The following is a 16,208-nucleotide window of genomic DNA, read 5'->3' on the forward strand; positions in this document are numbered from 1 at the left end:
CTGGTCATGGTGTATGATCTTTTTTATATGTTGTTGGATTGGGTTGGCTAAAATTTTGTTGAGAATTTTTGTGTCTATATTCATCAAAGATATTGGCCTATAGTTTTCTTTTTTGGTGGTACCTTTGTCTACTTTTGGAATTAGGGTGATGGTGGCATCATAGAATGTGTTAACAATTGAGATTTTAAAGCAAAATCTTTTCATTCCCCATTTTCACCTGTAGGTCTAGTTAGTCTCAAAGTCATGCTGTTATAAAAGTAAGTTGGACTTTTGGATAGTAATAAAGCTGAAAATTAATTTCCAAAAAAAACTATGAAATAATTCTCTTTCTTGTGTGGTTATACTAATCTCTGTATCTGGTTCTGTGTTTCATTGCTTAACAATATATTTTGACAGTTTTGTAAACAAGAAAAAGCAACATATATATCAGCAACAGTAGTGTAACTTTACATAGGACAACCTGTTTAATCCCCAACACAGTCTAACCTTATCTCATTGACTTTATCTCATTGTCTTATTCAGGAAATATTTAAGGCAATATCTCTTGAAATACATTGGCATTAATGTATTCTCCTAGATATTATCAGTGTTATTTCAGTAAAAGTAGTCTAAATCAAAATATATCTGCTGAAAAATAGTAGTACGTTTTAAAAATGACACTGCCGTATATTTTTAGCAGATTCTATTTTTATTAAACCAAAGATGTAAATTTACATATTTTCTAGATAGAATAAGAAAGTGACCACTGGCAAGTCTATCAAGACATAAGGTTAGATAAGAGTAATGCTTATCTTTCCTGTGAATTTATGGAATAAATAAGGTGATTCTTACAAATGTAGTTCTGTTTACTTTCACAGCTTTCACTTTCATAAGCTTCTCTTGATCTGTAAGATAGACAGGCCTGTAGTGATTGAGGTGTAGGAAGATCAAACCTAAAGGAGAAGAAATAGCATAGTATCCATGCAATTATATAACAAGCAAATACTAGGGAGAAGAAATATAAAATTTTCATTTCATATACAAATATTTAAAACATAATATATATGTAATATGATGTGATTGAATTGAATTTCTACTAGTAGCACAGATAAATAAGATCTTTATAAATTCAAAAGTTACTAATAGATTATTAAACCTTAAGTATTTAATAAAAATTCAAAGAAGAATGTAAGGGTCTGAAAGGAAGGAGAGCATGCTGGTTATCATTGCTTATAAAAGCAGACAGAAATTAAAAACAAAATAATAAAAAGCCTATGAATAACAGGTCCCAGTAAATTTTTCTAGTGGAGAAAAGAAACATTTTTAGGCTCTATAGCCTTTAGGCCCATAGTGAGTAGAATTTAAAATGCAAGAAGATTCTGAAGATATACCAATGACCTGGAAGTTGAGTCTTAGAGAACAATGTGGTTAGAGAGAAAGTAAGAAGATATTAAACCATGGTTTGTGTTATGGGCTGAATTGTGTCTCCTTAAAAATACATATGTTGAGGAGTTCCCTAGTGGCCTAGATGTTAAGGATTTGGTATTGTCACTGCTGTGGCACAAGTTCACTGCTGGGCTGCGAACCTCAGTATGCCCAAGGTATGTTGATAATCCTGCCTTCTAGTACCTTGGAATATGAGTGTATTTGGAGATAGGACCTTTCAAGAGGTAATTAAGATAAAATGAGGTCATCAGGGTGGGCCCTAATCCAGTATTGCTGGTGTCCTTATAAGAGGAAATTTGGACACAGACAGGGGAAGATCATGTGTAGACACTTGGAAAAAGATGGCCATCAGCAAGCTAAGGTCAGAGGCCTCAGGAGAAATTAATCCTGCCAACAACTCGATCTCAGACTTCTAGCCTTCAGGACTGTAAAGGAAATAAATTTCTGTTAGGTAAGCCACTCGGTCTCTGGGAATGTGTTGTGAGTAGCCCTAGAAAATGAATACAGATTTTGGTACAAGTAAAAGGTACACTGTAAAAAATACCTAAAAAAAAAAAAAAAAAAAAAAAAAATGAAAGTGGTTTTGGAACTGGGTAATGGGAAGAAGCTGTAAGAGTTTTGAGATGCACATCAGAAAAAGCCTAAATTGCCTGGAAGAGACAATTGGTGGAAACATCGATGTTAAAGGTGTTTCTGGAAAGACCTCAGATGGAAAAGGGAAACATGTTACTTGACACTGGAAGAGAGGCAATGCTTGTTATAAAGGGGCAAAGCAGCTGGCCAAATGGTTGTCTAGGGTCTTTTAGTAAAGTGAAACTTGTAATGAATGGTCCTGATATTTAGCTGAGGAGATTTCTGAGCAAAGTGTTAAAGGTACAGCCTCGTTCTCCTAGCTGCTTTTAGTAAATGTGAGAGGAGAGAGAGAAATTGAAGAAGGAATTATTAAGCAAAAAGGAACCAAGAACTGAAGATCTTGAAAATTCTCAGACTGTCCGTCTTACAAAAAATGAGAAAGTGTGTCTGGAGAAAACATCAAGCCTGTGGCTGGAAAACCATTTGCTAAAGAGTTTATGGTGTCCTTTATAGATGCAATAGACCAACTAAGCAGAATCCAGGAATAGAGATGCAGTTACCCAGGAAAGGCTTGAGGAGGAAATTCTCGTCCGATGATTTGACCATGAAATGTGAGAAACGTGGGAGGCCGACACAATTTTTGAGAACCTTATACTGGCAGAAACACTGCCAGCTTGGACTGAAGGGGACAGAGACAAAGAATGAAATGAAGGACGGCTGTCAGACATCCGGGATTCTACAGAGTGGGCCAATATAGTTATATGGCTATGAACAAGTTTCATCCTTCAAGATGGAATTCCTGTTGTGGCTCAGTGGTAACAAACCTGACTAGTAACCATGAGGATATGGATTCCATCCCTGGACTCACTCAGTGGGCTAAGGATCTGGCATTGCCATCAGCTGTGGTGTATGTAGGCTATACGTGGCTCAGATCCTGCATTGCTGAGACTGGTGTAGGCCTCTGGCTGCAGCTCCGATTAAACCCCTAGCCTGGGAACCTCCATATGCTGCAGGTGTGGCCCTAAAAAGCAAAAAAAAAAAAAAAGTTTTATCCTTCAAGAAAAGGAAAGAAGGACCCCAAAGACAGTTTGGAGGTTGGAAGGGCTTCCATTGGCACTGCAAACCCAAGAGGCACAGGCCTGGGGATTATCCCCTTACTCAGAGGCTCAGAGAGTGGGACATCTCCTTAGGGTCAGTGGGCCAGGACACCACTGCCCAGAGCCAAGGGATTGGGTGAGAGAACTGCCCAGGGACCAGAACATAGAGGCCTAGAAGAGAGAACATGGAGGTAAAGGGAATTATTCTTGGCCCTTAAAAAAGCCTTCCCCCCCCCCCCCAAGTAAAGTTTGTTTTCACCAGTTAAACTGAATCCTGTAAAAAATTTGAAATTCTATTTTTTTTCCATGAGAATACTAACTCCTTGTCATTATCTGTCTGATATGCTGATTTTCTTCTTCTTTGTGTAGTTTATTTTTTTAATTATAGTTGATTTACAATATTTCTTCAATTTCGCTTGTACAGCAAAGTGACCCAATCACACAGAGTTCTCCGTGCTGTACAGTAGGAGCCCATTGCCCATCCATTCCAACTGTAACAGTTTGCATCCACCTGTTGGCCCTTAAAATCTAATGGAATTTTTCCTGCTAGGTTTCAGACTTGCTTGGGACCCATCACTCCTTTCTTTTTTGATTTTTCCCTTTTTGACACAGGAATTCTTATGTCATTCCTACCATGGCATTTTGAAAGCAGGTAATTTGTTTGAATTCACAGGCTCACACCTGGAGAAGAATTTCACGTCAAGTCTCACCCATACTTAATTTAGGTGCTAGTTAGATGAGATTTTGAACTTAGAGTTAATGCTGGGATGGGTTGAGAACTGGGGGCTGTTGGGATTGGGTAAATATATTTTTCATATGAAAAGGGCATTCATTTGGGGAAGCCAGAGGGAAGAGGGATATGGGCTGAAACCCTGTCCCTTCAAACTTTATGTGATAAAGTTCTAAATCCAAGTATTTCAGAATGTATTTGGAGATAAGTTTTTCAAGAGGTAATTAAATTAAAATGAGGTCATTAGGGTGGGTCCCAATGTAATATAGATGGTATACTTATACGAAGAGAGAATTTAGACATAGGTACAGAGGAAAGGCCACATGAAGACTCCAGGAAAAACAGCCCAGGAGACAGGCTTCAGAAGGAACCAACCTGCCAACATCTTGATCTTGGACTTCTAGCCTCTGCACTTTATAAAATAAATTTCTCTTGTTTAAGACACTTGGTCTGTGATACTTTATTATGACAGCCCAACAAACTGAGATGATATGTAAGAAAAAGTCTCAGGAGGGGCTAATTGAGGAACTGAGTTATGTTACCTGTTTCTTCAATCATGCTGGATATGGGAATGGATTTAAGTTACTGTCTCATTTCCCAGTTCCCTCAATGACCTTGAAATTCTTCCCTAGGAACCCTTGATTTCTGTTATTTTGGTCAAATGTAGCAATTAAGTCAAGAGCAGAGAAGTCTTCATTATATTAGACAGATACTTACATATCAGAGGGCAGAAGTGAATCATTTTCCCACAACCAGTGCCGGTCAATCCCATTGTAGTAGACTCCAATCCAAAAGAAATATTTTAAAGAGAAGAAATGCTAGTGATAAAAAAATACATACAAAATTCCCATTATTACCTTCTAATCAACTGCATGGAAGTACTCTAAAAATGTCAACATCATATTTATATTTATTCAATTCATCCAGTCCACAAACTCATTAAAGCATGCTATATTCCAAGACTATTTTGAAATGCTAATGATACAGCAATGAACAACACATATTCCCTGCTGTCATCGAGATACAGAAAATAAATAAAAATGAGTAAAAAGATAGTGTGGATTTGGGGCATGACGGAGCAAAGTTTTTAAAAGAACAGCAATACCGTGGTAGACATTTTGGAGACTAATTTTTCCTCCAATGTCTATCATGTTTCTTCATATGCATAATAGAATCTCCTTTACCTGGGGAACTCACATAGTAGGTACTTTAACTCAGTGCTTATGTACATTGCCAGAGCTGGGGACAGATTTTCCATCTTCATCTAGTGTTCTAGATCCTGATGCACTGATTGCATAATGACAGTAGTTTTGGACCACAAAGGCTGTACCATCTTGGTATTGGACTATACCAGGTTCTTTTCTTCTCTGATTGAGATTGTCCTTATAATAACTGTCTCCTTCTAAATTCATTCTTTTTTTTTCTTTGTTGGTCATGCCCATGGCACTTGAAAATTCCAGGGCCAGAGACTGAACCAGTGTCACAGCAGCAACCCAAGCCACAGCAGTGATAATTCTGGATCTTTAACCCTCTGAGTCACCAAAGAACTCCTCTAAATTCATTATTTTAAAAAATATATATTACAGTTGACTTACGGTATTCTGTCAGTTTCTGCTGTACAGCAAAGTGCCCCAGTTATACATATATATACATTCTTATTCTCATATGATGTTCTGTCACAAATGATTGAATACAGTTCCCTGTTTTATACAGCAGAACCTCATTGCTTATCCATTCTAAATGTAATAGTTTGTATCATTCTTTATACATTCATGAAAGGCATTCTCACTATTATTTCAAAATATATCTTTCCTCTTTACACAGGAGGTCGATCCAATGCCACATTTTGCTGATGAAATGTAAATAAAAGACAAACTGCTTATAGACTTCAGCCGTTTGTCTAGTTCTTTTTTTTTTTTTTTTTTTTTTGTCTTTTGTCTTTGTTGTTGTTGTTGTTGTTGTTGTTGCTATTTCTTGGGCCGCTTCCGCGGCATATGGAGGTTCCCAGGCTAGGGGTTGAATCGGAGCTGTAGCCACCGGCCTACTCCAGAGCCACAGCAACGCGGGATCTGAGCCGCGTCTGCAACCTACACCACAGTTCACGGCAACGCCGGATCGTTAACCCACTGAGCAAGGGCAGGGACCGAACCCGCAACCTCATGGTTCCTAGTCGGATTCGTTAACCACTGCGCCACGATGGGAACTCCTGTCTAGTTCTGAGGTCAAGTAAAATGTCAAAGAAGTCAGGTAAAAATTTAATCCAGCTCATCAACTTCATATATTTCACATATCATCACAATGCTCAGTTAAAGTAATAACTTACCATCTCCTCTCTGTTTATCCTAATGAGACTGGAATTTAGAGATGAACAGGCACGTTGACTGTCTTTCCAAGTTAACTCTTCCTTGGAGATGTAGTAACAATTGCATCGGAACCAAACCCAATTCTTTGGACAAGAATGATGAGGTCCCAGACACAGTTTCTCTATCATGGCATTGAAAACAATTACAAAAACTGATTTTATTATTTTTTAAAATGTACTGTGCAAACAGAAGTCCACCTTTTGTCATTAGAGTACATTACGTGCAGGCAACAAAAATTACTCAAAATAAAATTATGAATTAGAAATGAAAATTTTTCTTATTTTTCTCTCAACTTGCTGTTACATGTTGGACCCTTTATAGATCACATAACGCAGGTGAACTAGAAGCTATTCATTTAGGGAATGGCTGAACTACTAGTATTCTTACCTCCATACCCCTTATAACATTTAGAGGCTGGAATGTCTTCACCTTATATAAACATTACATTAATTTTTGTTGAGATTTTACCCATCTAATACAACTCTACCCTTCAAAATTTGTTCTTACATCAGGCAATTCTATTCCCCTACAAATGTTGGAAATCTTACAAGAATTTCTTTGAAAAAAAAGAAACAAAAGCAACAACAAAACAAAAACCACACGCACACACACAAAAACCCACAAAACCCTTACCTCTGTCTTCGTATCTTTCAGTTAGTTATATACAAACCTCTGTTTCACAAGACTATAAGTTATTTAATGGCTGGGACTATGTACATATATTATATTTACTATTACACATACTAGAGTAACTTGCCCCGAGAAATCTCTATGTTTGTGAACCCAACACAATAATACATTTAAATCAATGTAAGAAATCAATCTATAAAACCAGTGCCTACCTTTTTGCTGGATTATGAGAGGAGATTGTTTGGAAGATGCTGCAAAAATAGTCAAATATCATAAGTAGATCTTTCTTTAAATTGAAACATCAAAATAAAATAATCAAAGACTGTATTCCCTAAGTGTAAATCGGCAATTTTCAAGGAAATAAAAAGGGAAGAATTTTGATCAGGTAAAACTGTTGTGAGCCTAGGATTTGCTTAACGCATTCTATGAAATAAACCATGTTCTCAAGGGAAGACAATGTGGAGGACTGTAGTTACTTACTGCTTGCAGTCAAAACAACCACTGCAATGGCTACAGCCATTAGGAAAAGGCACATGACACCCAGCACACTAGAAATCAGCCTCCATGGAAGAGGTGAGAAGTCTCCTGAGAGAACTGAATACACAAGCACAATTAAAAGCAAATCGAACTCATGGCTACCAAAGGGGAGGGATAAATTAGAAGGTTGAGATTAATACGTACACGCGACTATATGTAAAATAGATGTCACAAGGACCTACTGCATAGCACAGGGAGATCTACTCAACACTGTGTAATAACCTACAGGGGGAAAGAAACTGAAAAGGAATGGATATATGTCTACATATAACTGATTCACTTTGCTATACACCTGAAACAGACATAACATTGTAAGTCAACGATACCCCAATAAAATCGATTAAAAAAAAAGAAAGCAGAGGGAATTGTTGAAGCAAGACAATCAGGACAAATAAATGCTTTAGAGTAGTGTACACCTAAGAACACGTCAAATACATGTTAATTCTTGATTCTCACAACAAACCTGTAAAATATTTTTACCCAATTCTAGATAATAATGAAATGACTGAGGTAAAAAAAAAATGTCATTTTTTACATAGGCTATTTGTCTAAGATAACATGACCAATTCACAGTAGAGTCTCTAATTCACTAATTCTGCCTCTAAATCTTTCAGTCATCCCTCGCCACCAAAAAAAAAAAAAAAAAAAAAAAGGAGGGGAGGAAGGGAGGAAGGAAGTGGGGGAGGAAGGAAAAGTCAAGCAAGAAAACTGCAAAACCAGAACAGCAATTGATTCATTTAGACACTGAGCTCTTCCCTGCTTGAAAAGTAAATGTGACTGCTGCATGTTAGATTAAGAAGTTAACAAATATCACTCATTTTTCCCACACATATTCCCTCCCTTCCTTAAGTCAATGAACACATATCAAGGTTCACCATGTGTTGTGCAAGAATGAGAGCCAGTGATGGAGTTACGAAAAGTATAAGCTGCCTCCACGCCCAATGGATCTATAGTCCACCAGTTGGAGACAGTTGGAAGATCAGAAGCAATGAAATGCCAGCTTATTTTTGTCATTCCAACCCTAGAGCAGATTATCTAAAAAGATAATCTTTGAGGATCACCCTGATCTTTCATACTAAATTCCTTTCTCCCACTGAATTTACTCCTCAGTATTATCATGGCACTCATCTCTTGACTTATGTTCTCTTCATTCATTGTCAACCACTCAACCTAGACCTGACTGTAGGTCACCCGGCTGATTGCACTGAGACCAAATGCTTATTTTCCTTTTTATATGCCTCCTAACTGCTGCGTTCAGCTGAACCAAATTCTACCTTCTCTTTCTGTATCCGGGTTACAGATATCTGATGAAGGAAGTCAAAAAGCCTGGTCCTAACTCACCTCAAGGTCTCAGACTTCACCTTGATTCTCAATGGCCTTTGACAATGATTTACTATTGGTCAATTTCTCTCATTTTCAGCATTAGTATGTTTTTTCAAATATCCACCACTGCGCATTAGTCATCTCACCTACAGAAAATGAGCAAAGATCAAAAGACTGAAAAACTAGAAAGTTTTGATGAGGGGAAGATGTCAAAAGCTGAGGTTTCATTTCATTAGAAATCTCTTTGGATTCTGATCTCTAAGTTTTAATCTATTTGAATTTCCATTGGATTGTATACCTCTCCACCTTTCTCTATTGTTTCTCTCTGTCGCAGCAAAAAACGTGGCCCCAAAGCTGTCCCTCAGTGAGGATTTCCATCCCTTCACAAAAACAAGCACGAGCCCAGAACAAGATAGAATTAAAAGATACAGAAAGCATTGTCCAGGCTACTGGCTGAGCCAATCTAGGTAGAGGCTTTGACTTGGTGGGATTTTTCCAGGTAATTTAGGGAAGAAAATAAAAGCTATTTTCAGTTGAACAGTAATGTGTTCCAGGTACAATCACAGCCGTGCTGAAACTATTTTTGAGAATTCAAATTCAGCAGTTTGAGAAATGTCCTTTAACCTTGTTGCAGGGTTAGAAACACAACAATCTTTTCTGTGAGTCATAAAAACAATCCTGATAAAAAACCAGGAAAATGATTTATTGTAATTAGAAAGTCTACAATAAAATGTTAGCTACTCTCAAATAAATTATGTGAATAAATAAGATACAATTTTAAAAAATGACAGTGGGAACTGTTCTGGAACTTGGTGACAGGATCTAGAGCACTTTTGGAAAATAGGCAGATAATACAAACAATAAGAATTCTGAAACAAGGGGCTTAAACTGTTCATGACCAAAAAATTGACTTTTAAAGAGATAAATAAAACAGAAGTAGATATCCCTGAAACAGATTCTAATATGTTAAGAAGGTTAGAATATGATGAGGTAAAAAAAAAAAAAAAAACTTCACTGACTCAAAAAAAATCGATGTCAACAATTCTACAGATCCCCCCAAATTACTATACATAATTTCTGTTTTGTTTTACATATTTGTTTAATTAAATATTTGAAGAATAGACTACATACAAATATACTCACATATCATAACCATGTAGATCAATGACTTTTCGCAGTGGGAACACCTGCAAACCTTCATCCTAATTATAATATAAAACATTTCCAGCAACATAGAAGCTTCCCACAGGGCCCCTCCCAGGATCAAATGTAACTATTATCCCTTTTTCTATTGCCACCAAAAAAATAAAGAATATAAAAGGATAAGTCTAGAATTAACATATACATAAGACAGAAAACAGCTTTATGGTGACTTCTAAATGTACATTTGTCTGTATTTTTAACATTTTTCCTAATGCACATTTGTTTACTTAATCAAAAACTATTACTTATAATCCCTTCCTCTAGAAGGAATATTCACTTGGAATTCTATCATCAATTTCAAACAAACTTACCCCCGAAGTGCCTTGTTTTACCACACACACAAAAATAAACCAACCATCCCCCCTCCAAAAAAAAAACACTTGGGTGGGGGGACAGGGAAATATCAGATTGACCTCTGCTATTTCAGAAAGCTGACCAGCCTATGGCTGAGCTTTTATCTCTTTCCAGGAAGATCATTTGGTTTGGAAAAGACAAGCCTGTAGCAATTGCTAACAAGGTTCCAGAAACTAGAAAATCACTTGCAATTTTATGGTCATTAAACCTTATTACGCCTCCTTATGTTTCCTATTACCCAATCTATTTTGTGCTCCAAATTTAGAAGAAATATATGTATGTTTTGCATAAGTAAATAATTTTGTCAAAGATTATGGCATATGGTGTATGCTACACTCTAGCCCAGAAATCAGTCAGTCAACATGTTTACTTTTCACATTACACAAACAAGGTGTCTACACTCAGCCCTTCCACTAGATAGTCACTCTTCCACACTTGACCTTCTGGTCTCAAGGGAATTACTTTCCAACTCTTCTATCCATGTCTTTCCAACTCTTCTAATTACTTTCCTTTAAAGTCTACATCAACTCTCACTTTAGCAGTGAGATTTCTAAACTGGAATCCGAGTTGTCTTTTAAATTATTTACCACCTGGCCTTTGTCATTATCTGCATTAAACTGACATTTAAATTTTTGCTCGTATAGTTTCACTCCCTAATGCAATATAGAAACATATTTGTGGACCCAACTGGTATCCATGAGGATGCAGGTTTTGATCCCCAGCCCTGCTCAGTGGGTTAAGGATCCCACATCGCTGTGAGGTGTGGTATAGGTCACAGACGAGGCTCAGATCCCTCATGGCTGTGGCTGTGGTGTTGGCCGGCAGCTGCAGTTCTGATTTGACCTCAAGCCGGGGAACTTCCATATGCCATGGGTGTGGCCCTAAAAAGAAAAAGAAAAAAGAAAAGAAAAGAAACATATTTGTATATCTCCCTAGTGCATAGCATAGGTCAGTATGTAATTTTAGGCTTTCTCTAAGTTTTTATTGACTACTCTATTTTAATATAGCTTACCTGTGTCATTGACATCTTCTGCTATATTTCTGTGCTGTGTGTTACAAGGTTTCTGGTGTTTCAGCTCCTTTTTGGTTAATGGCAATTCATTTGGACCAAATTTAGGTTTAACATTATTTTTTCGTGTGTGCCTCTGCTGAGAATCCTGGTGTAGTGTACTATAACTTATGGGTTCTTCATCCATGTCTTTTTAAGACAAAAACTGTAAGGGATAAGAAGTTCAAATGTCAGTATGTCCTTCCACAATTTGGGAAGGAATATGCCAATAAATATAAATGAAACAATAAAATCTGAGTTGATAAGCAGATATACCTATTACATTTTCTGGAAGCATGTTATCAACAGTTTGAAGCCCCAAGTACAGGAAAACATACCACCAAGAAGATATTAGTAAAGGAACCAAGACACCCTTACAAGAGTCAAAAGCTATGTAACCAAATCTTATTATATAGAAAGTAATCATTGCCCTTAGTACAGAATTTAAAAATTAACTCTAAGTCTGAATGAATTCATCTTCAAAAATTCCAATCCATTTCTTTATAACATTGTTGCAGTTAGCCTCTTGAAACTGAATAACAAAAGACAGTAGATGTTCTGCTACTATTAGAAATTGAAATACTATGCTTATTAGCCGTGATCCCCAGGAGGCATTGCACAATTTCCAATTAAAACACAAAGTTAACAACTTCATTTTTCCTAAGTGACTCCATATGAATAACATGACTAATGAACAATGTATCTTGTATTATTTTATAACTGAAATAAGAACACAGCCCATATGTGTGCAGAACTCTTTGACGTACCAGGTTCTTTCTATGTTTTATATAAACTTTCCTCATTAAAAAGTAAATTAAAAGTAGATTAAATACCAAAATAGCTAAAATTCAAAGTTTGGAAGAATTTTTGTTGCCAATATTTTTTAACATTGGCTATCACCTTCAGTGCTGGCAAAATACTAATCAGGATGAAGTCACTTACTTGTCAAGATTCTAAAAACCTTCAATTTACGCTTCTTAAAGAACATTTATTTAAAAAGGTAACAGACATACATCAAAGATTTGGGAAGAATACAGTCAAATAAAGAAAAACTTTGACATGTTGATGTCAGAAAAAATATTATACTTAATGTCTAATAGTTTTATTAAAAAGGTCCAAAGACATAAACAGCACAAAGAATTGTCTGTTGGTCACATCTTCCAGGAATTGGGGGAGGGAGGATTTACAAGGTAATTAGAAATAGTGAAACGTACCTGAGGTGAGGAGGGAATTCCTTGTGCTAAGAATGAGTATGTGTAAGTCTGAGAAAGCAGGACCTGGTTGCTGGGCACAGAATGGAAACTGTGTATCACAATAGAAAATCTACTGGCCATGCAAGGTTTCATAATTAACCAACAGGAAATTCACTCTTTTTGTTTTTTTTTGCTTTTGTCCTTAGCACCCACAATACACGTGACGTAATCTCACTTCTTGTAGTTGAGTGTAAGAAAAATTTTACATACCTTTAATTTTAAGCCATACTAAATAACAGCCTTTGTGAATCAAAAAAAAAAAAAGCATTGCTGAGATCAAATCTTCCTTTCCAATATGTATAGTTTCACTAAGATTTTACCATAGTTGCCTCTCTGGAGCCATGAATTAAATTAGATTAAGTCATAATGGCATGATAAAAAATTTGGTTGAGAGTTAAATTTTATATAGAGAGACAGAGAAATCACCTTTATTTTATTAAAGTCTCCATTGGGCTATGCATCTGATAAGTTTTGTTCATTTATTCATCAGTTTTCTTCAAAAAATTTTAACTAAAATATTAACTCCTAAAATGTGCTGGTTCACTAATACACTTATAATAGTAATTGGCACATATGATAGAGAGACAGATGGAGAGACAGACTCATTGGTATAATCCAAGGAAAAGAAAGTGCCTGATATATAGTATGTGCTGAGTAAATACCTGTTGATCATTAAAAGAATAAATAAATAGCTGCACAAATACATGTTTCTAATGGTATAAGTAGTGGTTAGGAAAAACACAAGATGCTATGAAAATATTTAAGACGGAAAATAACTTTTAGGGATTATGGAGAGGTTTTTCTAAGAAAGGGATGCTTAGGTTAAGTTAAAAATGATAAGTTGAATTAATTTAAGGGAGAATAAAGGGGTGGATATTACCCAGGTGGAAAAAATATGTAATAGTTACAAACGAATTTTTTTGTGAGATTATTTATTTCATTCAATAAACCTATAATCATAATTTGGATTTTCAGTCTCTACCAAAGGAGATGTTTTCAATCTGTTTATTTCTTTTTTGTAATTTCATTCAACCTCCAAATTGCTCAACTGTATGTCCTTTCCACAGAATGAACATAAGAAAATTCTTGTATACACCTTTGATTCAAATCTACAAATAAAGGAGTGAAAATAATACATAAATTTTGGTATAAAATCTATCCCATTTCTTGTTTATTCTTGAACTAAACTGAGCAATCAGAAAGCAGACTAATGTGCTCATTATTTTGAACACTGACCTATTCCAGTAGAGATTTAGGGTTATTCTTGTATCTTTGGTTTGGGGGATGGAAAAAATGAATAAAATTTGACAGGATATGCTTCAAATAGTATGAACAACTTCTAACTTAAAACAACTCCTTCTGGGGTTCCCGTCGTGGCTCAGTGGTTAACGAATCCGACTAGGAACCATGAGGGTGCGGGTTCGATCCCTGGCCTTGCCCAGTGGATTAAGGATCTGGAGTTGCTGTGAGCTGTGGTGTAGGTTGCAGACGCAGCTCGGATCCCGCATTGCTGCGGCTGTGGTGTAGGCGGCCTCTATAGCTCCGATTAGACCCCTACCCTGGGAACCTCCATATGCCTCAGGAGCGGCCCTAGAAATGGCAAAAAGACAGAAATAAATAAATAAATAAAAATAAAACAACTCCTTCTAAGAGATATTCTAGAATTTCAAAAACGTCTTCATTGAGTTTTAAATCATTCATTGTTGTATTTTTTCCTTTGCCGGTATTTACTGACTCAGGGGAGAGCAAAACCAGCAAACCTATGTCCAGTAAAGCACGGCAGGCTCGAGTCACAAACTACCTGGGGCGCTTCTGAACCTGGTATATTCTCGCTTTTGGTCAGAAGCAGAAATATTTTTATTCCATAGCACCTCATCACCTATTTTCAGTGACATGTCTTGGCTTGCTTGAATCAGCTTGTTACGAAAATTATTTCTCCTTCCCACAGATGAAGAACCCACATGTTCGTACACGTTGGCAGGTCTTTTCCTCTTCCAGAGTCCACTTTCTTCTCTTTCCTGGAATGACTGTTCATCTAGTATCCTTGCTTGTTCAAGGTAACTGATGAGCCTATACGTTCATGAATTCAAATCTTAGAAAGTCATAGGAGAGGAGAAAAACTACTTATAATTTGAGAATCTGGTTTCTTTTCAATAACAGTTCTGACTTTAAATAAAATAGCCCGTTATTTTATTAGCAAAAAGAGTTTACGAACAGCGGAGAATTGCAACTTAGGATAAGTATGCTATGGTAAAATCTATAGGCAAGCCCCAGAAACAAAGGGAGACTTGTTTGCATAGAGGAAAGAAGGATGTTGGGAGGAGTGATATTGGATAAAGTTCATTGGAGGACATCGAGAGTTCAGGATGGTGATGACTTCTCATTGGCTGGGCTGTTGCTAGGCAGGGAGAAAATCTTGTTCTTTGCTGAGGAATGTATAGAAGGTCCTTCTTGTGGTGTCCTTAAACAACTGGCACATGAGAGCTACCAGTTCTGGTCCTCCTGGGTCTGTTTTAATTGAGGTTTCTTTTTTTTACTTTACACCAGGAGTAATAGTAAGACTATATACTTCAGGAAACTACAAAGCAATAATTTCATTTAATGCAATTTCTAGGAAAATCTTTGCTTCCCCTGAGGAACTGGTATGTTTTCCCTATAAATTAAGGAGAAATATGACATTAATCAGGGCCTTCATTTTCACATTTGCTAAAATCTTTAAGCAGATGTATGTGACTCAACCAAAACAACATATTCCAACCTGTGTTCTTTATTAGTGATCCATACCTTACACAGTAATTTATACTTTCCTCTATCATGACAGTTTTGAAAGTAATCACATTCGTCCATCACATGTTTTTCCCCCTGGAATGAAGCACATTATGCATATGGACGCATACAGATATACTTACAAAATGATTCAGTCAATCAGTGCAGTGTTCTCTGACAATGCAGTAAAGAGAACTATTAAGCTTGCAAAGAAAACCCAAGAAAAGAACATTTTAAAAAATTAATGATATCCTGAAGTAATAAAAAACTAGGAAAGGTAACCATCACTCTGAATAGTTCTGTAGCTGGCATGTAGAGGCTGCTTGGGGTTGCATTTAAGCTTTTTAAAAATAATAAAATAAATAAAACTATTGATAAATTAATAGCCAAGCTTTACCTAAGTCAAGCAGGACAATTTGGAACAATGTGACATGGAAGCAGATGCCCCTGACTTTCTCTTCCTCTATGTACAGACTAACACTTTACTGAGGGGTAAGGTCTTTAATAGGAAAATATAGACTACTGAAAGGGTTCAGATGCTTTGGGTATGTCAAAATGTTGGAGCAAAACAAACCAGTGGAACTTTCTTCATTAACGGCCTTTTCTTAGCTTCCGGCATTGTTCAGAAGGACTGGAATAAAACCTTCTAAAAAGGAAAGCATAGTCATGGGACTTGACAGACTCAAGAGAAAGAAGAAGTTGAGGAAATGGAAACATTTCCCCCTGGGTTGAGAGCCTAATTCACCAGAATACAAATAAAGACAGGGGAATCAGGAGGGAAGCTTAATCACTGAGGCATCTGAGCATGGTGGACACGGCAAAGAATCCCAATACTGGGCCTTATAGACAACATAGGACTGCCACACTGGTCACTTCTTCAAAAGCTGAGAGCCATAAAGACACAGT

The 16,208-nt window shown here is 36.6% G+C and overlaps 1 protein-coding gene across 6 annotated transcripts; it reads right to left on the bottom strand.

Moving 5' to 3' along the window:
• Positions 1-667: 667 nt before the first annotated feature.
• Positions 668-12,607, bottom strand: LOC100519314 (killer cell lectin-like receptor subfamily E member 1). 6 transcript variants are annotated; one of them, XM_085025134.1, is made up of 9 exons: positions 12,498-12,599; positions 11,248-11,449; positions 9,822-9,880; positions 8,697-8,824; positions 7,299-7,412; positions 7,031-7,069; positions 6,149-6,309; positions 4,543-4,643; positions 668-932 (listed from the first exon to the last, which is right to left on the bottom strand). In XM_085025134.1, exons 5-9 carry the CDS (start codon positions 7,351-7,353, stop codon positions 788-790), a joined length of 501 nt encoding a protein of 166 aa, XP_084881260.1. In that variant the 5' UTR covers positions 7,354-7,412; positions 8,697-8,824; positions 9,822-9,880; positions 11,248-11,449; positions 12,498-12,599; the 3' UTR covers positions 668-787. The 6 variants fall into 6 exon arrangements, with proteins under 6 accessions (XP_084881260.1, XP_084881261.1, XP_005655736.3 ...); XM_085025135.1 differs by lacking the exon at positions 9,822-9,880; XM_005655679.4 differs by lacking the exons at positions 8,697-8,824; positions 9,822-9,880 and having other exon boundaries at positions 12,498-12,607.
• Between the last annotated feature and the right edge of the window lie 3,601 nt (positions 12,608-16,208).

This window comes from Sus scrofa, chromosome 5, assembly GCF_054392235.1.
Source record: "Sus scrofa isolate SSC_HxYL_T2T_F1_AM1 chromosome 5, Sscrofa_HxYL_maternal_Yorkshire_Landrace_v2.0, whole genome shotgun sequence".
NCBI lineage: Eukaryota > Metazoa > Chordata > Mammalia > Artiodactyla > Suidae > Sus > Sus scrofa.